The sequence below is a fragment of the Ruditapes philippinarum genome, unplaced genomic scaffold (genome assembly GCF_026571515.1).
Source record: "Ruditapes philippinarum isolate M1 unplaced genomic scaffold, ASM2657151v2 ctg3830_1_1_1_1, whole genome shotgun sequence".
Lineage (NCBI taxonomy): Eukaryota > Metazoa > Mollusca > Bivalvia > Venerida > Veneridae > Ruditapes > Ruditapes philippinarum.
In genome coordinates, this window is record NW_026855848.1 from 47,342 (window position 1) to 70,840 (window position 23,499).

General features: G+C 31.9%; 1 protein-coding gene across 1 annotated transcript in view; it reads left to right on the forward strand.

The window, feature by feature from the left end:
* Positions 1 to 21,496, forward strand: part of LOC132744596 (hemicentin-1-like) — a 47,172-nt gene extending 25,676 nt beyond the window's left edge. The window contains exons 7-19 of the mRNA XM_060733355.1: positions 6,792 to 7,124; positions 7,685 to 8,014; positions 12,563 to 12,853; positions 13,194 to 13,487; positions 13,622 to 13,912; positions 14,176 to 14,295; positions 15,217 to 15,495; positions 15,664 to 15,960; positions 16,172 to 16,474; positions 16,699 to 16,995; positions 17,554 to 17,683; positions 19,543 to 19,580; positions 20,139 to 21,496. Coding sequence (XP_060589338.1) covers positions 6,792 to 7,124; positions 7,685 to 8,014; positions 12,563 to 12,853; positions 13,194 to 13,487; positions 13,622 to 13,912; positions 14,176 to 14,295; positions 15,217 to 15,495; positions 15,664 to 15,960; positions 16,172 to 16,474; positions 16,699 to 16,995; positions 17,554 to 17,683; positions 19,543 to 19,580; positions 20,139 to 20,338 — 3,203 coding nt within the window. The 3' untranslated portion in view covers positions 20,339 to 21,496. The remainder of the gene's footprint in view (positions 1 to 6,791; positions 7,125 to 7,684; positions 8,015 to 12,562; positions 12,854 to 13,193; positions 13,488 to 13,621; positions 13,913 to 14,175; positions 14,296 to 15,216; positions 15,496 to 15,663; positions 15,961 to 16,171; positions 16,475 to 16,698; positions 16,996 to 17,553; positions 17,684 to 19,542; positions 19,581 to 20,138) is intronic.
* The last annotated feature ends 2,003 nt before the right edge of the window (positions 21,497 to 23,499 follow it).

A 23,499-nucleotide genomic window follows, 5' to 3' on the forward strand; every position in this document is an offset into this window, starting at 1 on the left:
ACAGTATTCTCACTCGTGGCTACGCCACTCGTGAGAATACTGTTTTTAAAGCCCACTCGATGAAATAAAATTTCATCTTACACACAAACAAACAAATATCCTCTATATCTCTAATTCGAGCGTTACAATACCTTTAAATGTTTTCCTTTAAAACATATCTGAGGGACGGGACTCTCCAAAAATCAAACAGGCATTTTGGAGGTATTCTTTTCCAAAATTGAAACCAAAATTTTAAAATCTGCAGACACTCACTAGGAACAAAAACATCAATGCGCTTTTCAACAATTATCAGAATAACTTTTACGCAGCTTTTAAAAAATAGGCAGAAGAGATTTGTTATCGGCTATTTCCGTCTTGCTCATGATAGGCTCATATATGTATATTCGGGAAAATGTTTAAAAGAACAGCAACAACTCTTAACACGATTCACTCGGTCATATATTGTAGCAATAGTGATTACTGCTGCTTTTTAGAAACATAAAATAGTAAACCGCTTTTCAGATAACAAATCAATTTTTATATTTTAGATGATTCAAAATTGTATGAAGCACTGTTTGTTATGTAAACTTTAATGTAAATGATATTTGTATACTGGTACAAAATTTAATGAATTAAGGCTTGAAATGAGATTTCATACACAACAATGGATGACGCAAACAATCATTTTCAACATCTCTTAGTCTAATAAAATATGTCAAGTTATCCGAAGACGTAATTATTCCGTGCATCAATTCCGACACCATGTTCATATTTACTTAAAGTTTGAATTTGTTATAGCAACAATTATAAGAAATAATTTCTTCTTTGCCTTGTTTATCTATAAACAGCTTATTTTAGGAAACGTTTGCCAATATACATAAGATTATCTCGATAGTTTAGTAACTCCAGTCAATAGCATTGGTGAACGATTCTTTAACAAATGATTTATGGCAAATGTACATAACAACATATTTTCTTACATAAGGGTTCAGCATTAAGAAATTGTTTTAGCAAGGGGAATGCTCTTAAAACAGTAAGTACTTAAAATCTGGAAACAAAGTGATACCTCGGAAGCATTAATCATAACATAAATAAAAAAGAATTGCAGACTCGGTTTGATTGAGTCTGTACATGAAGGATAATGAAAAGTGCAACACCCCTTACGCCCCTAGCACCGGCTTGAGCGGTACTCAATTCTCAACACTTAATAGTGCTGGCATCAATGATCCGGAAGGAGCAGAAAAAGATAACAACACTGATGTGAGTAAAACGTAAACGTATTTACACTACCTGAAAATCGAATTATAAATCCGAAGAAACAAACAGGAAAAAAGAACCTTGAAGTTGACGTGACATTCATTCTAGCTGGAAACAAATCACACAGATATTAAATCGTTCACGTGTTACATCGAAGTAAAGTCTTTTGTAATGGAAAACATAAAGCATACTATCTGTCACTAGAAATGATAATAAATGTATAATTCAGTAGTTACTGTATCGTATTACCGATGTCAATACCAGGTTAAAATCCGTTTTCGCGCACGTATACGCATACACCTATCCATATTAAGTTTAAACTTTGTTTCAAAATAACACTAATATACACAAAATACAAACATCGACAATTCACATAGAGATAACTTTATCAACTTTATATCGCAATTTAGAAAAAATATGTTCGTAGTACTATCCGGTTCATTATGTTTCGATTTATATTTCTCGTATATGTCAAATCAGATAAATAAACTGTGGAAATTAATAGGCAAAATAAGACAGAACAGATTGTTGAAAAGTGGTCAGCTGTTATGAAGGCTGCATATCACAATAAAAAAAATATTAAAAACAAGCAGACAACATGTCTTGTCCCCTTTACACTACGATAAGGTTTTTGGATACCGATGTCTAAAGATTTCACGGGCCGGAACCCAGATGTACGCAAAACGTTGCCCGTGTGGTTTTATGGTGCCCGAATGTAAACCTCTGGGATAGCTTAGGGGTATTAACATACCTGATGGCAGGTAGAGCGTAGAACTGTTAATCGGGCGACAAGATTCGATAACCGGATGGTGAAGATCACTTGTTGTAGTTGATAATGAAATATTTTCCAGGGACACTTGCCCTGAACCTCATCACTTGCATAAATGTCATCAGTTCCTTGCGAAAGTAAGGCAACTGGTACTGGTTAACTACTTTACAGACTGCACAGAAACGATGCACAGTTATTCCCACCGTTATGCCAGCCTGCATAGCTCAATTGGTTAGATCGCGAGACCTGTAATTTCGACATTGTTCGATTCCCGGCCTTGCCATCTAAAATAAGTAAGACACATTGGATCAATGTCCCATGTATGAGAAGCAAGATATTCTTCTGAAATAAGGGCATATTTCTATATCTTGCACTGCCCTCAGAAATCTTAAATGATCAATATTTTTCTGAGGAACCGTCCAAATGGACAACCGATGGCGTTTATAAATAAACTCACACACAAGTGCGCGCACATTTGCAATCTCTCAGAAAGAAAAGCACGAAATGGTGCACTTTGTTGCAAGAAATGCAACGTTATTGAATAATGCTTATAATCAATTCATTTTATCATTTGTTATGTCAGGTCAATTCTGCACAACATACACATTTAGAGTTTAAATATTTTGGACTGTTAGACATGATCCGTTATATATACTGTCACGCTGGAACATTGTTAGCAAAATTACTGAAACATAAAAATATATACGACATTTAGAGTAAAACAGTGTTTCCCTTTTTTTCTGATAATAAATTGATTAATAAATGAACTAACGAATCATAATTTAGTAGCGACCGAATTGTGCGGAAAAGGAAAGCAGCAGGAGAAATAATTTCCGCTTCAAGAAACATCATTATTGATCTACCTTTCTTGCCTTCAAGTTGTTAGAATCGAAAAATGGATATATTTGTGTTGATACCAAATGAGAAATATATACCACTCAAGCCTACGGCCTTCGAGGTCAATTTTAACGCACCAAGACTCCAAACCTGTGATAAATAGCCTATAAACATCACCGACACTAATGCTGTAAAAATCTTCTTTTTTTAATCTTACTTGCGGTCTTTTTTTGTAAATTCCTGAGCATCAAAACACAAACCAGATGGTATATAACTTGTTTACAGTCAACCTTTTTATATATACAAAAATTGCTTTGTTATATTAAAAAAATATAAATGTAAATTTTCCGACTTTTTAAAATCAAACGTTTATAACGTTATTTGACATCATTAGCATGTAATTGAAACTAACGAAGTAAAGAGGTTTCTCTGTGAATCAGGGCCCATCTTATCAACTATCGTACGATTTTGGAAATCTTATCGTACGATTTTGATCTACGATTGTCGTACGCTCGATCGCAATACTGTCTTATCAACGTGGTCCTACGTTCAACCTAAAATCTTACGATTTTCATAGACGTACGGCTCTTAATCCTACTCTCCAAAATGGAGAAAAGGCGCAAATAAATGTCAATCTGAACGAAGAGGTCTGTTGTAATTAGAACACAAAAAGTAACTGTGCTGTTCACTTGAGTCTGATGCGTGCATTTATAAGTGTGAGGATGCTGTTATTGTGAATAAGAACTATTTCTAATCGCTGACAGTTGCTGGTAAATCCCGTTTATAAGATAACCATTTTGTAGCATGTATTGATATAAACAGATAAATACAGACTGTTTAAGCGTTTAGGAGCCCCACTCCAATTTTTGTTGGCCAGTGTTGTCATCTTTCATTTCTTTTGTTTTTGTTTATGTCAAAGGCATGCCATGCATCACAGACTATTAAAGATAAACAGTCATTCGAACCCACTATGCATGAGTTGAGAAGTAAAGCACTCTCCTTTGTTTATTCAACTGCTTGTTGGCTTTTATATTGCCTACTATGAAATATCAGCCAACCTTATTCATTATTGTATTATAAAAGAATAAACATTATTAATACAAGCCTACTTGTACATGAACATGTAATCATATTTGATTTTTTTACATTATTTGCGGTTAAGTACTAAATAAAATTAATTATATCTAAATGTGTTTATTGGGGCTAGATTAAAGCAATATAAAGATAAATTATCATTTACCACTTTCTAATTTTTATTTTTACATGAATTTACTGTTTTCACATTCCACCCTCTCCAAAAATATCATATATTTATTTTCATTATTTTTCTACACAGGAATTTTAGTTTTATTTAATATATTATTTTCTCTCATGGTGAGAATTATAGGAAATATTGTAAGCACCATTTTTATTTTATGAATAATATTATTAAGGAAGCAGTTTCAAAATCTGTTAATTAAGTATAATATGAAATTAAGTTGTTGAAGCTTAATCAAGATCTAAAGATCATAGGTTTCTTTAATGAAAATTAACCAAGCTGATGTTCGGCCACAACTAAATGACTACCCGGGCAATCCAATAGATGCGATTGATGCCTGAAAGGCCTACTTTTTCTACGGCCTTGTAGCATTTACAGAGAGCACGGATCTACGACTGCTTCTCTGCGATCGTAGAAATAAATGCACGATCTTACGATAATCGTACGCTAATGAAAATCTGCGACATTCGATAAGACACCGCCAAAATCGTACGATCGACGTACGGCAATCGTACGATAAAAACGGTCGTACGACCGTTTATAAGACGGGCCCCAGGATAATCTATTCATCTTATAAATTATTTCTGAGGGGAGTATGTAAACACGTGAACAATAAAGACATAAGTGTACATTATCGGAAAGTTGTGTTCAATTTCTAGTAAATACTGATACTTTAACTTATATGTAAGGAAGAGTGTCGAATGCCTTACAGATAAATCTCAAGAATACTCACTTAGCTCTCCGTAATTTATCCTGAAATTTATATGATACGTGTAAATCATCTGTTTTATTATGAAACCAAGTCAATTTATCTTAACTATTAAAAATGATGCATGAATCTATTTGTATAATACCTACTACGCGTGCGGCAACACTTTTGTTGAATTGAATATGATTCTTTAATTATTTTCAGGAGCTGATAAACGATTAACAAAATGTATACCAACGGATGTTGTTTTCTTTATATATTGTTGATCTCTGATATCGGTAAGTCCATTTTATGGCCTTATCAAAGTCTTTTTATACCCCCGCACAACAATGTTGTAAGTGGGGTATATCGGAATCAGCTCGTCCGGCCGTCCGGACGTCCGGCCGTCGGGCGTCCGTCGGTTTTTTCTTGTCCGTCTAATAACTTAAGATTCCTTTGACCCACAGCCTTATATTTTGCTTGAAAGTTAGTCATGATTAATAGATGACCCCTGTTGATTTTGAGGTCACCAGGTCAAAGGTCACAGGAGCCTTTACTGAAATAATTATGTCCGCCCATTAATTTTAGAATCCTTTGACCAACAGTCTTCATATTTGGCATGGAGATTAGTCAGGATTAGTAGATGACACCCTTTGATTTTATAGGTCGCCAGGTCAAAGGTCAAGTTCACAGGGGCCTTGACATTAAAAAGCTTGTCCGCCGAATAACATAAGATTCCTTTGACCTCCAGTCTTCATATTTGGCATGAAGGTTAGTCATTAAAAGAAGATGAACCTTATTTATTCTTAGGTCACAATGTCAAAGGTCAAGGTCACAGGGGCCTTGACTAAACAAAATATTGCCCGCCAAATAACGTAAGAATCTTTTGACCCACAGTCTTCATATTTTGCATGCAGGTTAGTCATGATAAATAGATGACCCCTTTTTATTTCACCAGGTAAAAGGTGAAAGTCACAGGGTCCATGACTGAAGAAAGCTTTTCCGCCAATTACTTTAGAATCCTTCGACCCAAAGTCTTCATATTTGATATGGAGATTTGTCATGACCCTATTTATTTTGAGGTCACCAGGTCAAAGGTCAATGTCACAGGGGCCTTAAATAATAAAAGCTTGTCCGCCCAATTACCTAAGATTACTTTGACCCACAGTCTTCATATTTGGCATAGAGGTTAGTCAAGATTATAAGACGACCCCTTTTGATTTTGAGGTCACTGGGTCAAAGGTCAAGGTCACAGGGGCTTATTTTAATTAGCTTGTCTGCTCAAATAGTCTCATATATTCACCATATTAAAACACCTCCAGGCAAGGCTGCATGAATGTGGGGGGGGGGGGTATTGAAATCATTCAATGGCAGTTTCATTTTGAGGTTAGTATGTCAAAAGTTAAGGTCACTTTGATATTTTCTCCTAAAACATGTAGAATACATAACCTAGCAATGCACCGGCTTACTTCCCTCCGATTTGGCTGGCAGGTTGTCCTTGAGCTCTAAATGACTACTGTTGATTCTGACAAATTTGTATGCGCGGGTATTCACGCTATGACAGGGTAGGTCTAGTTCATTCAGTTCCCGTATAAGCAACATTCTATCATCAAGAATGGACATTACTGTCTTAAATAAAATTACGCAAGCGATGACCAGATATAGTTTTACTTCTATTAAGTCCCACTATCAGTATTTAACAATATATGTCAATAGTCCCAATGCAAAAGATATAACAGTAATAAATATTTGATAAAATGGCATTTAATTCCTAAGCCAATTTCATCATCCTTGTCAAAATATTTCAAATATAATATCTTTTAAAGGTACACCAAAGGGTTTGCTTTACGTTTCATTCATTAGCATCTACTTTGGATTTGGATTTTTATCAATCTGACTAAAGTGAACTGATTTTCCTATTTATTTGACAAGGAAACCGTATTTCTTCTCATGTTTTGATATAATGCTCAATGTAATTGTATTTTAATGAGTATCTTACATAGGTGTATGGACGAACATGATCCAGCTGACACCAACTCGATTATATGCCGTAGAAAATTCAAGTGCAACACTCACATGTTCGAAAACAAATGGAATTATTAGCGAATCCATTTGGTTTAACTCTCAGATGTTTGGTGACGCAAATCTATATTACTCAGATGGACAATGTGTAACGTCACGTTTTCTACGAGACAGTGATTTATTTAGTGGTGTTTGTAACAATAACGGTACTTATTCTGTTGTCCTAAAAAAGATTGATCGTACTCAACATGGAGCTGAATGGATGTGTGTTGAGCTTTTATCAATGTCAAATAAAGTCGTTATAGAAGTGTCAGGTAATATAACAATGACAATTGTTTATATGCATAACAATTGCTGATTATGTTTCTATCAATTCCATATCTGGCATAACTGTTGTGTTATACATGTATGTTGCCAATATATTATGCTTATATTGTTTTTAACATTCATATTCCATACAATTCACATATGTTTTTGTTTACCGACTTTCTTACAACCATGTGTTGCAAATTCAAAGCCCGAAACAGTTCCATTGTGACCTCATATGATAATATCTTTATAGTACTAAAACTTATAAATGTCAAAGACTTTATTTAAATTCTTTAAATTGATGTTTATTATTGGCGTATTTTGAATCTTTCAATCTACCATTATTGACGATAATAAAACAATGTAATTTTTCTTGATTTAAATTAAACGTTACTGTATGTCAATAAACTTTGAAATATATATGCCTTGTAGAATTTAGGGGCATTTAATTTACTTCTTGAAGGTATATAAAAACCCCTTTTTCGGTATTTGCACATGTGAATATATGTCTTTTGACTTTCACTTAAAATAAATCTACATAATTTCCAGATGTAATATTTTACAGTCCCCGCTACAAGTGTTACATTGAGTCAACAAAATGGGGAATACATGAAGGAAAATCAGGACAAAAATATCTCCTGCATCACACCAGCATGTCGACCAGATCCTAGAGTACAATGGTATCTACGTAATGGTAATAACCAGATCATATATAATGTGACACAGTTTTCAACCAACAGATACGTTAATAGTGAATATGGTCTCAGAGCCGTCAATAGCGTACTACATTTGAGACCAAATAGAACTATAAATAACTTACGTCTGTATTGTGAAGTGAGAACCCGATTTGACAAGGCTGACATATTAAGCAGAGACGTCATTGTTAATGTTACATGTAAGTCTGTTCATTTTGTATTTTGTTTGCTTTCTACGTTTTTTTCATGAAATTGACACCATATTCTTAGGAAGTTAATATACTTTACGATGCTTAAATAAATAGATAAATACATATTATATATCTATATATATATGTCTTGTCCCTGCGACTAGAAGTGCAAGAAACGCATTTTTGTAGATTTTTCCATGCTAATGTTTAATCATGCATTTTGACTTTAGTTAGATGATTACTATTAATCATATAAACCGCGGCGCAGGAATGTAATGAAGACATAAAAACGATATTATACAAGTGAAATAGCACTTTGACGTGACGTCATTTGCGCCATCTATAAACATACCGTTAAAACACGCTAATGTAAGCGTTATACTATAGGCGTGTCAAGACAAATGACTCGTTTTAACTGTAAACCGTTCTTTTTTTGAATCTGTGATAACATGGATATAATTTTCGTATAGATTCAATACTGAATTTATTGGACTCGTTGAATAAAAAAATCATCATGCTCGTCAGAGGCTCACATAGTATGATTTTATTTACTCGATCACAAAATAGGCATTAAACCTACACTCAGTCAATATACTCTAATCATTAGAAAATTGTCGTAATAATGTAGGGACTGGCATGAACTTAGTTTTAAAGAAATACAATAAAGATATTTCTAACCGACCGTCCGTAGAATTTCGAACAAATGCATGCATATTTGAAAGAGAAAAAATGGATGTATAATAATGATTGTTTTCTTACTTATATTCGGTTATGTATTATAATTTTATATCTTTATAATTTTCATGATGCGATCGTCATTTTTATATGGAGTATTCTTTATGGTAAATACATGCTACTAAATATATATCTGTACAGCGATGGAACATGCAAATGTGAGAGGGGAAAAATACCGCGCGACGTATAAATCGTTGTTTGATATTCATTCATCGGTCTGTCCTTTACAAGCAAACTGACAAAAGTAAAACATATCCTTACTTCTTTGCCTTTATTATCCCCCGCCGAAAAATTTCGGCGGAGGTTATAGAAATAGTCTCCGTCCGTCCGACTTTCCGTCCGTCCTTCCGTCCGTCCGTCCTTCCGTCCGACATTTTTGTCCGGAGCATATCTCTAAAAGTATTTGAGTTATCAACTTGAAACTTCATATGTAAATAGACCTCATTGAGGATGAGTGCAGTGCACAAGAATGATAACTCTACCTTGCATGATTTTTGAGTTATTGCCCTTTGTTATTTTTCAAATTTGATTTTTGTCCAGAGCATAACTTTAAAAGCCTATGAGATATTAACATGAAACTTCATAGGTGCATAGATCTCACTCAGGAGGTGTGCAGTGCACAAGAATGATAACTCTACCTTTCATAACTTTTGAGTTATTGCCCTTTGTTATTTTTCATACCTAATTTTTCACCTGAGTGGAGCATAACTCAAAAAGTGTTTGAGATATCAACATGAAACGTCATAGGTGGATAGATCTTATTGAGGAGGAATGTTGTGCGCAAGAATGATAACTTTTCCCTTTACAATTTTTGAGTTATTGCCCTTTGTTTTGTTTTTCATGCTATTTTGTCCAGAGCTTATCTGAAAAAGTATCTGAGGTATCAACTTGAAACTTCATAGGTGGATGGATCTCATTGAGGAGGAGTGCAGTGCACAAGAATGATAACTCTACCCTGCATAGTTTTTGAGTTATTGCCCTTTGTTATTTTTCATTCTATTTTGTCCAGACTTTATCTCAAAAAGTATTTGAGGTATCAACTTGAAACTTCATACGTGGATGGATCTCATTGAGGAGGAGTGCAGTGCACAAGAATGATAACTATACCTTTCATAATTTTTGAGTTATTGCCCTTTGTTATTTTTCATACCTAATTTTTCACCTGAGTTGAGCATAACTCAAAAAGTGTTTGAGATATCAACATGAAATGTCATAGGTGGATAGATCTTATTGAGGAGGAATGTTGTGCGCAAGAATGATAACTCTTCCCTATACATTTTTTGAGTTATTGCCCTTTGTTTTTTTCATGCTATTTTGTCCAGAGCTTATCTGAAAAAGTATTTGAGGTATCAACTTGAAACTTCAAAGATGGATGGATCTCATTGAGGAGGAGTGCAGTGCTTAAGAATGATAACTCTACCCTGCATTATTTTTGAGTAATTGCCCTTTGTTATTTTTCAAAATTAATTTTTGTCCAGAGCAAAACTCAAAAAGCCTTTGAGATATCAAAATGAAACTTCATAGGTGCATAGATCTTACTCAGGAGGTGTGCACTGCACAAGTATGATAACTCTACCTTTTATAATTGTTGTGTTATTGCCCTTTGTTCTTTTTCATACTTAATTTTTCAATTCAATTTTTTTCTCAAAAAGTATTTGAGGTATCAACTTGAAACTTCATAGGTGGATAGATTTTACTGAGGAGGGATGCAGCACACAAGAATGATAACCTACCCTGCATTATTTTTCAGTAATTGCCCTTTGTTATATTCAGCCATCAGTATTCACATAGGTTTCAAATCTGTAATCACTATAGCCATCAGTTTTCATTACCAAAAGACCTCTTAAAATGGAATTATTCCGCTCTACTACATATACATTCTTCCAATGAGCAAACACATTCGGCGGGGGATGGCCATGTTGACATGGCTCTTGTTACTTATAGCATTTGTTATGACTGTACAATATACAACCTACACTCTTTTGAATATTTTGTAAAGAATAAATAAAATCATAATTAATAATTGAACATAAGTATTACAAGTCGATGTCATACGCCATGCGGTATTTTTTTCCTCAAATATACATTAACCTTTGCGAACTGTCGCGGACGGACGGACAATGATAATTTTAATTGCAACCGTAAAGTATACACGCTATGCTATAATATCGCTCAAAAAACTCTTTAATACAATTCCATCAAAAACATTATTGATATTTTGAAAGAGATAAACTTGTATTCCAGGATCTAATTGGCTCATTTTCACTGTCATTTACAAAGTTTAACATAACATTTTAAGCATATTATAGCATTCGGCACGATATGGCCAGTTATGTGTTGACGTGCAGTAAAAATTCAAAACAAAAAACAAAAAAGATCGCCATTTTATCATGAAAAATATGAATTTATAAAATTATTGATTATACATTCAACAAGTCGTTTTTTCTTCGCACAGGTTTTGTCTCAAATATGCATGCACTTGTACAAATTACACATACAATCTGGCAATTATCTAAATAAGCATTTTTTTGCGTTTGATTGGATTACTGGTTTTTTCGTGAAATTATATTTGATAATTTCACAGTAAAAATATCACAATATTATTCGGCACTTTTCAATAGCGATACTTCTTTTTTAATTGCTTTCGCGAATTTTCTTCCTAACTTAATTTTTGCTTACAATTCGAATATGTTTTAATAAAATAAATTATATCATTGCCATTTAAAGTTGATTTCTGAACTTATTTGTTAGCACAAGACTTTATGTTTTTATGAGAGATTCGTCTGAAATTTAGCGCTACCAGTCGGGAAAACCGATATTGATATTTCAGTTAATATTACGGAAATTTTATTTTAAATTGTATTAAAGCATAAAATAAAAAGAAAATGTTACTTCATTTCATCTTACACAAAAACAATTCTTAAACTCCACGTGATTTTGTCACTTTACACAAAGAAGAAAACATAACCGTCTTAAACTGCCAATAAACAATGGTACGGAATTACATGTATATGCGGCTGTTATTTATACCTTTGTTTCACAAGAGATAGGACATGAGAATGTTTTTTGTAAACAGTCTTAGACGATGCTTAATAGGTTGTTGTACTCACAATTGCAATGCGAGAAGATGACACCATTATAGTTATTTCGAAAAGTTATTCAATTAAGAACGTTACCATTTATTAGAAATCCTTGACAAACATAATAAGCATAACATTAAATGTCAACAAAATGTCGACCATGTTCAAATTGCATACTTAATGTTGAAATTGGTACACATTTAACAATACCTTTTTAATAACATTTTTGCAACTTTTGTCTCTAAAATCATTTATCACATTGACTGTGGATATTATGAATCTTTTCAATGAAGTAAATGTATATATAAAATAGAAATACCAGTTCAATAATTTAGAAGGGGTGCAATCCGGAACTAAATTGCTATATTTTTTGATTTGTTATCATCCAAATGATAATTTTGTAATTAAACTTTTTTTCTGCTTATATTTACACAATCATGACCTCATACAACATAGTAGATAATTATATGTAATAACATATACCTTCATATTACATAATACAATATCGGGTTATTAGAATTAGTCATAATTTACGAAGCAACCTTATAAGGCTAAACATTACATTTTGTATGATAATTATTTTAAGCCGTTGGTTTTTTCTTACTGAGTAAATGAGTTTACTTGTTTAGAACAACAGAAACAACGAAATTGATGACAGGGTTCGAAAATGTTATAAGTTGCCCGAAAATGAGTATGCTGAAAAGGTGTTTAAACTCAGACCCATAAGCATGATCTTTTTCAGATCCCCCAGATATTTCACCTGTCATACATGGAGTTGAAACTAACGATCCGTTATCGGTCATTGTGTCTGATAAAGGCGCGTTTGTTTGTTCGGTTACCGGAGGAAACCCACTTGCATCATTGGAATGGAACTGTTTCGACAGTCAGGACATAACAATGAATACCCAAGAAAGCACCGTAACAAGCACAGTTAAATGGACGGCATTGCGCAATTATAGCACATGTTCCTGTACGTCACATCACACATTAAGTAATTGGAAAAGAATAACAAACCTTACAGTTCATGTACAATGTAAGTATAAGTATTACGTGCCTTTGAGTGTGTCATAACATTATGTAAACCAAAAGGCTAATATCTTATCTTTTGAAAGCAACACATTAATAAAATTTGAAATGCATGATAATAAAGGTGTATTATTGTTCCGAATCTTTACGATTTACGCCCTTAAAATCCTTATTTTATTTTTGTGTTTTCAATTCATTGACCGTTTATTGCTTGATATTTTGCCGATTATTATTTAAATTATTTATAAATTGTGGTTACTTAACTTAATATCATAAAAGTGTATGTACATTATCAATTCATATGTATTATTTTTCTTACTAGTTTAGTTGTTGTTTTTTCCTTTAAGTTCCTCCAACCAAACCACATTTTAAAATTGGACAAACAGATGTATTTGGCGTTGTTCGTGTTATACAAAACAACACTCTGCGAGTTGCTTGCTACAGTGAAAGTAATCCTTTATCTAACTACACATGGATTGGTCCAGGGTTTTTTTCTGACAAAGGTGATACGATAGAAATAACAAGCGTTAAACTTAGCAATCAGGGGAATTATAAATGCGTGGCGTCAAATAGGATGATAAGAACGAATGGTTCATATGAAGACGGGAGTCATACGTCATCATTAAATCTAACAGTATTGTGTAAGTACATTATAGTAAATCAATCATAAACAGATTGATTTGTTCACAGATGATGTTTTAATATCAAATCATTTACTTTACCTTTATATTGTGTCACGTTTCACAAAATATGTTACTAATTTTGATAATTTCAGATCCTCCAAGCAAACCAAAATTTAAATTTGAAAACTCCAGCGGACAGCTCATTCAATCAAATATATTTTACGTAGTGAGAAATGATACGTTTTCCATTTACTGCGATGTCAAAGGAAATCCTGATCCTGACATCAAATGGGATGATAACAAAAGCAATCCCAGATTGAGTATATCTAACATCTATTTGGACATTAATAGTACATGCAGAGCAACAAACTTGATGAAAGAATTTGCAAGTCAAATAGAAATAATTTCAAAGTCGGAAGCACCTTTTTCAATAATTGTCCTTTGTAAGTGTATATTTACAGTTTCTTAGCTAAAGTAAGCACATAATTGATTATTATATTTGAAAGAAAAAATATTGTAATCACACATTAAGATTTGATAGTGTTAGTTTTCGTGACAAAATGTCTTTGCCATTTTTACTTTATATATATTTCATTCAAAGGTGAAGTATTACAGAGGTTCAATACTCGCAACAAATTCATTAAAAGTATCTTATGTCAGTTATAAATTTATCTCATTACGTTACATTTTATAATTTGTACTCAAGATCCTCCAGGGCCCCCTACAATACACGTTTCAAATGATAATGCGACAGCGTTCAGGTTCAAAATGGAAAACGTCAGTATTATTGAATCAGAAACAATCAATGTAAAATGTTTTTCGACAAGTAAACCAATGCCGACATACAAATGATACATGAGCAAATATATTAAAACACAGTCGACGAACGTTTTGAAATTTGTCAACATCAATCGACGGGAAAGTGGAAGATATGCTTGCAACGTTGAAAATATTATGAAGAGATCAATTGGCAAAACTGAAGTAGGGAAAGATACCTCACAATTAATTTTGAACGTATTATGTAAGTATAAAAATTATACACTAATTTTCAAAGTCCTTTACCTAAAAGAGGATACCGGTATGTGTAAAATTAATTGTTTCAAGGATTTCACCTTAAAGATTTTTTACTTCAAATTATAAAATAGAGAGTGAAACCTACGATTTAAATTTTTTCTAGTTTTGGGTTATAACAACTCGTTTTTCATATTATGTCGTTGTAGCGGAATTTCTTATATTTTACTTTTAGAGACAAGGCATTGACGGAACACATTACATTGCAAAAAATCACTGAATTACTTACCAGCTAATTTTTATTTGCACTTTCATTTTTCCAGTTCACACTTTCAGAAGATTTGTTCATAGTTACACAATAGATACCTATACCTATACTTTATACGTACGCCATTTGACAACATTTTGTTGAACGATTCAATAGAAAATAAGTATTAACTTTTTCGTGTTTAACATTTGTTTGATCTATGCCTCTGTCATTCTTGAAGACAATATTCAGTGCAGAAGTATGACTCCATTTGAGTCATTTGAAAATGTCGACCTCTGAAAAACTCTAACTACTGTTTTCTTTTTTAAAACAGTTATCGTTAAGGATGTTTATGTCCGATATATAATACGCTTTATATTCATTATTTTGATAGCACTTGCTTTTCTATTTAAACAATATTTTCTAGTTCTTTGTCCGTTAAAATTGCTTGTTTGTTTAAACATTATAATATTTTTTTTTTATTTATAGATCCAGCTATAGTGAATGGTATAGATGACGTAAGTATTGTTGAGGGATCACAATTGGAAACAGTATGTCCTGTAGTATATGGCAATCCTTCAACCTCTATAGTAACATGGTCCAGACAAGGTGAAGCAAGTCTATCGAACAACAGACTGTTGTTTATCAAGAACGTTTCAAGAGCAGACAATGCAATGTACACCTGTAGTGTAATAACAGAAATGTTTCCTACAATTGGCACTGATTTAAAAGCTGAAAGAAGAAACTCTTTTCACTTGAACGTTTTTTGTAAGATTTTTACATGTTTCTTGATTAAATGATAAATGATACATGCAATTGGTTAAGTGACTATATTTTTTACAATAAAAATACTTTTCTATTCAAGATTTTCTAACATTTATACAATAAAAATAGAGCGATTTTAATCATGTCCTTAGAATCTTCGTCTTATTTCAGTTCCATCAGAAATAAACAAATTTACGATATCTACGGTTAGCTCAGGTCGAACCTTTTTAGTTAATGAAACTCAAAAGCCATACTTTGAATGCATTGCTGAAGCCAATCCTCCACCAGATTTAAAAATAAAGTCTCCAAGGGGTGATTACATTATCGAGGTATCACAGTCAAATATTGCTCGCCACACATTTTTACGTAGTGCAACGTATAAAGATGCCGGAGAATATATTTGTAGCGGAAGAAATAACTACACAACGGACTCACCATCACAGTCAAAGTTGATTCTTATAGTTAAAAGTAAGCAACCTAATGCTATTTTTATTTATTCAATGCAAGTTAGTTACCTAGCAAGATAATTGTAATAATGAAATATAATTTCATAACTTACACCTTTATTATGATAATTGAATAAACCCGTATATAAATTTTAAAAAAAGCATTGTACGTCAGATTACATGACTAATATAATTATTTTAAGTCAAATGGAAATACATATTTTTGCCTGCAGGCCAACCAAGACCATCCTCTGGCGACACAAGTGTTATGAAAGTGGCAACAGTTCTGAACGTTGATGTAACATTACCATTTATAGCTTTGAATTATCTCGATGAACCAAACAAAACAATGTTCCGTTGGTTTAAGGACAATGTTTCCATTCCCGATAATGACAATAAATACTTGATACATTCAAATGATTTACAAACCAATATTACTATAAAGAACACAACTCAACGCGATTTAGGGCTTTATAAAGTAGATGTGGAAAATTCAGTTGGAATGTATACTCAGTATTATGAATTGAAAGCCACAGGTTAGTACAGTTTATGTTTACTTAAACAATGGTGTAGTATTAGTTCTTGACAAAATAATATACATAAAATCCGACGGTAAGTATCTTGAATATATTACACGAGTTGTATTTAATTATCATCTTTACACTTGAGTGCAAGCAACATTGTTATTATTGGTGAAAGTATTCACTTTATTTTTTTTAAGATAAGCTTTTGAGTTTACCATATAACTTATAATTTACAGATAAACCAGAGCGACCAAAGGACTTTAGTGTCATGAACGATTCAATTACAGACACAATGGTTACACTAGCATGGAGTCCTGGTTTTAATGGAGGATTTCAACAAACATTTGTAATACTCTACAAAATAATGCAAGAACATATATGGTTAAACAAATCAATAAAAGACAACGGTGATTTCAATATGAATTATACTTTAAATGACCTCTCAAGTCTACAAGAGTATGAAATAGAGATGTTCGCAAGAAACATAGAAGGACACTCGTTTCACACAAATCGTCTTCATTTCAAAACTAAAGGTAATCAAACACATGATGTATCAATTAAATACTTGTAACTGGTAAAAGTAATATGTTAAAATACTTATCATGTCAGAAGTAAAATCGAAAGGTGTATTGAGCTTGGATCTACTTTTTCCTTTCACATGTCATGTTAGTAAACACAAAAACCCATGTATGATTATCGTATCGATCGCACTCATGATAGGTTTAAAACATGACCTGCAACTGTTATAACCTAATTATTTTTAAACGGTCAAGGAACGTGTCCATTATATTGAATTTAGTTCTAGCCTTTAAATCATTATTATTATGTATCATATATTTACAATGATTAAATTGCATAATTTAATTTAATATTTACACCCACCGAATATGCACAATTTTATTTTTTTAAATTATAGATAGGCCTATTTTTTTATTTTTGTATTAATTCATGTTACTGTTACAATAGTTTTATCTTGATGATATGACGGAGATATCATGATGATAAACAGCGTATATCATTTAGTTGGGATGCTCCTAGTTATATCTTTTCTTAAATTGTCAGAAAAGTATACTATCGGTATTCAATTTAAGCGACCATTAAGAAGACGAAGGAAACTATAGGATCTTCAAACACGGGGGCATTTGTTGGTGTTGGTGTCGGTGCATCTGCTGTTACACTCGCAATAGTTGCTGTGTCTTTTTTCGGATACAAACGATTTAGGTAAGTGGGGGATATATTTTTTTCTGATAAAACAAATAACATGAAAATGTTATCGATATTCAATTTAAGCAAGCCTGCAGAAAACAGAGGAAACCACGAATTCTTCAAACATGGGGACTTTTGTTGGTGTTGGTGTCGGTGCATCTGTTGTTACACTCGCAATTGTTGCTGGGTCATTTTTCGGATACAAAAAGTTTAAGTAAGCAGGGGATAATTTTTTCTGATAAAAATTTGATAATATGTTCGAATTCTCATTTAATAAACAAAACATCCATATAACAGTATTTTTGAGCCATGTGTCAAAATATCATTTCAAAGCTTCACTTTGGTCCCTTGACTTTTATTCAGTCATATTCACCAATAAATTGTACAATGAAAATTTGAAAGCATCAAATTTGACATAGACATGACATCCAGTAAGCTGTTTCGATAAGATTTGATTAGTCACGTTTATGAACCGTTCAGAATCAGTAAAGGCGATTTAATGTATACTATGTGCTTATTGTGCGTCTTCATATTGAGAAATTTAAAAACGGCCTTACAATTCCAACATGCATTATTATGACAGCAAAAAATCACAACAATGAATCTCGAATTGTTTATATTACTAAAGTCATGCCTGTGAATATGCATTATATATAGAATAAAGCTATACAATGTAAAACGAATAATAAAATATCATAAAAAGGTCATGTATGTGCTTAATAAATCTGATGTACTCAAAACACTTAAATGATTTTAAAATCCATTTCTGTTCGTATCGGAAAAGCAATTACCTTTCCCACGATGCATATATCAACGTTAGGAGAAATATTGGATACTTGAATACATATATGTTCAAACGTTAGTTAATAGAAACACCAGAAGAAGTTTAAACTATGATTGATTTTACTTTATCTGCTAAAAAAACGTACGCAACATTAAATGATTCAGTCGTAAAAAGTAAATGGTTCCGCCCTTCTCTTCTTCAATTTTCTTTGCTGATTTATATGTTTGTCTAGTTTTTTTGGTTGAAACATATTCATTTTAAGCCAGGTTTCGGAGCAAGTTCCTGAAACAAAATATATTGCTTTTTTTATTATCCATCATGTACAGAACCAATCACTCTAAGTCTGCAGTTTCCATTTTCTAGTTTTGTTGTGATTAATACTACCGGGAGGGTGTCACCCTTCTTCACACTCATACATCACAACAGCAGCTGATAAGCGCCATAATTATGGCAGATTTAAACATTTGCCCCTTATTGCTTTCCAGTATCGTAATTTACTGGTGTAACTCTTCTGGAACGATGGTTAGGAACCTACCCGCCCATATGACTGACATACTGTTGGAAAAAGGTGTAAAATGAAGCAAACAAACAAACAACACAATATATTTGGATCCTTCGGGGTCATTGATTCCAGCAATTTTAAGTATTGAAAATTGAATATCCCTCGTTGCTAGCGGAAGTGAGGGATGTTGCACTTTTTCATTATCTCTCAAGTACAGTCTCCATCAAACAGAACCTGCACTTGTCATGAACTGTTGTTGTGATCTATGCTTTTGAGGAATCACCCTTTCTACAGATCTTTATATAAATCACTTTCCATTCCGTTCCCTGGAACTAACCAGGAGTAGAATTATATGTTGACACATGGTAGTGAACAGGTAAGGGCTCAACCCATGATTCGTGGATTGGGTGGCAATGACTTTTTTTTGTCTGTTTGTTAGTTCAACAGTTAAAAACAACCATAAAAACAGGTTTATTGATAAATAATTTTCTGTATCTTATAACAATGTGATATTTATATAGTTAAATTTTCTTCACTGTTGCTATTGTTATATGACTAATAGCGCTTGACAAAAACTTGTGTTTTCAGAAATATAAGATCTTCACAACGTGAGAGTCCCAAACAAGGTAAAAACATTATATTTTTAATAAACCTGCATGCTTACGTTTTACCTGCTGTTACGTGTATAAGTTGTAACAATTTGTGTGTATAAATATATTAAGTAAGTTATATAACTTGTTATGATATAGAGTTATATTGGAATACTTATAATAATACACGTTTGTAATGTCGCCTTCCATTGGATAATCGTGACGTTTATAAAGTTGTATATGCACAGCTGCTGTCAATTTATGACAAATCTCCTTTTTTTCTCTTAAAAGGAAGTTTGCAGTATTATAAATTCGTTATAAATATTCCTGACAGGTTATATGGATGAATATGGATGGATATAAACAGTTGTTGCAATATAGCTCTCGCCTAGCGGCTCGGGTTATATTAATAACCGTTATATTGGGACAGATCACCTGTCCAAAATCATTTTAACTAATAGAATATAAATGATTTTTAAGGTTCACAGGGTTTGTTGCCTTTAAACGTTACAAATTTATACAATCTCTTACATACTCGAACATTAAAAAACATAGTTGATTTGCGATACCTATAATATATACTCGTTGATTTAGGTGTTACTGCTGGGAGCCATGTCTCATCCAATTACACAGAATTGGATGCAAGCAGGAGAGAAATAAATAATTATGATGACTTCAATGTAGCATATGAACATCTGAACGCTTCAACCCGGGAGCCAAATACTTACATGGAGCTGAAAAATACACATGTACTGAATGCTGACACTTCAGACTACGTTAATATAAGAATATGAACTAAATTTAAATTGATTCATGAAATGTTTCTAAATAGTTAATTTTGTTTAGCGTAACATTCATAAAATATAGGCACGAACAGTTCGCAAAATATCATATTATTATAGTAACTGTTATGTTTAGATTCTATGTGAATTCATGATAAATGTATGCTGAAATCAATTGTGAAGAACACATTAAATGAAGTATTTCACAGAAGAGTACAGAAAAGAAAACTGATACTTAAACAAATAAAGTTATATTGCGAATCATATATTATAAATATTGTTGAATGAAGAATGGCTTTAGTTTTAATTTGTAGTTCTAAGTATCTAATTTATGTTTGTGAATGGTACATGTTGATATTATATTGATAACAATGTTGCTTATAATGGAAAAATGGTTCATACATATTTTTATGGAACTTGAAGTGATAGAAACTATGATTTGTACATACTTATTGTTATAATGTTGTAATTGTTGTTGTTGTTTTTTGTTTGTGCCATACTCTCGAAAGCCTACTGTGAAAACTTCTAAAGAACGTGCAGATGCCTACTTCTGTTATGGACAAGCTTTGTTAGACTTGGCTCGAATGGAGAATGGTGTGCTTGGAAACGTCTTTCAAACATATTAAAGGTCTATGTCTAAATATTTTATAATTATGATAAAAATAATGCAAATAAAGTTATTGAATTCTGAGTACTGTACCTTATATACCGTGAAGAACTGAAACACGCACACATACTATGTATCGTTCCGAAACGTCAATCAGAAGAAGGAGTACATTGATTGCTTAAATTTACCACCCTTTCATACCTTTATAGTTGTTATTATTAACGGTTTAAATGTATGTTTAAGTTATTCGTATTAGTTAAACAAAATTTATAATTATTGATACATTGGGTAGATCAAATCCAAAATACAGATATTTTTATTAAAATAAATAAAGACACACTTGCAATGTTTTTGTTTTTGTTCATTCTAATTTTGAATCATAGAAACGATATAAATATAATTAATTCTGAATGATATATTAACCTTTTCTATATGAACATTTCCATTTAAATATGTTTTTATTGAAATAGATTTTAGCTAAGAGGGTATTCTGAGCAGTGTTGAGCAAACTGCATACAACAATATTGTTTTACCAATTTTATGCGATATTTCTATCTAATGTGCGTCCATAAGGTGATAAACTTTATAATAAATATTTATATAATTATAAATAACTAAAAGCCTATGAACACAGAATTTAAACTTACCTTGTCAATCTTGTTTAAATGAGATTATATTTTCCGCAGTTCATTAATATATCAAACTAGGTAAGAGGTTTGAAACATGATTTATTGAAACATCACTTATTCATTATCACAGTCGTTTTTCACATTAAATGTGTATTCCCCAGAACCAGCCAAAGCAAGTCAGTTCTTAATGTACTAGGATCACGTTATAATTATAACATATCTTACCATTTATGTTATATGTCTGAATATGTATGTATCCTTTATTTTTTTTTCTAACATATTATATGAATTCATACACATTGTCTCAGTAGATTGATGCCATCACTCTGTTGTAAATTCAAAATAAAGTCGGAGAAGAACTATATAAGATTTTATATATTTCGTCCTAATCCTTTTCAACATTGTATATATTGAATGAATGTATATTATGTACTGTGTATGATTATGAATAAAATATACTTAAACTAATTCATTTTCTTTCAATTAACGCGCCAAGGGAAATAGCAAAAAAATAATTACATTACTAAGGTTACACTTGTTATATTAACTGATTGTACAGCATTCCAACTAATTGCAAATAAAGTAATGCTTTCGTTAGGAAGTTGGCTTTATTATTCATTTTAATGATACTTAAAATCACATAATATAGCATAAAATTGATTTTGTATAAGCATACATATAGACATTTGTTAACAACTTATATTTAAGCCACATGGTTTGTCAAATTGGAAGGGCATTATCAACATAACAAAATCCAATGTTTTGTTCACTTGGCTATCTAAAACAAGCAAATACACTAAACTATAAAACGTTTAGAAAGTAATTGTCTTGCTTTCACTAACAATTTTAGAAAAAACTATTCAAAGTAAATGTCACCTAATTGATGAATTTAGAACAAAGATAAGAAATTATGTATGTCGATTTGAATTAAAGAATTCCCTAAATTATTGTATAATCATAATTATTACTTTAAACATAAACGCGATAATTACCAAAATAATATAAATATGGGAATAAAAGACGGATAGTTCAAAATATAAAAGAATATTTTGAAATATATTGAATAAATTATACTTATCTTAAAGGCAGTTTATCCAGAATATTTTATTCATCTAACTGTTAAATTAACAAATACGAACTATATACTTAGTAAGTACACATGCTCAACTTAGAGACAATATAAATTGAAGAAAAGTCGACCATTTCGACTAAAATTGAAAAGAACACAATACGTTAAATATGATTTAAATATATATTGTTTACGTATGACATAAATGCATGCAATTTAGGCGATACATGTACTATGATATGTTGTTGCTCAGCAATTACTAGTGAATAGATTAATGATACATATTCTGAATTACGGCTGCAACGATTAAACTTTGCAGTGTATCTTTTTATTACTTCATCAAAACATAAACACAAAATACAATACATTTGGCAAGTGTCATTTTATTTCACGAAATACGTCACAATTATATTATCATGGTTATCTAATGTGTAGGGAAAATGTGTGGGTCGGATGTTTTAATATATTTTGACTGAAGTTTCAACGACTTATACTTCCAAGTTGGCAGGTTGACCTTATTAGCTATAAAAAGTATTAATTCAGATTCAAATTGCACAATGAGGTTAAGTATTTTGACTTATATTCCTCTATATACTTTTAAACTTTTATTTGAAATGATAAATAAATATATAAAAAACTTTTCAAGTATTTAGATTTCGATCATTAAAGGCACTTTTTGTTTGAGATTATTTACTATTAGATATTGGAGAAAGATAAAAAAAATCAAAAAAAAATCGATATGCAGATATAATTTAAAATGACAAAAAGTATAGTCAGCTTTATGTTTATGTATTACTCTGCAGCTTTCATCAATTTATTACGATTGATATTTTTACAGTCAAATGTCGCTAAAGTTGTAGCTTGTAAA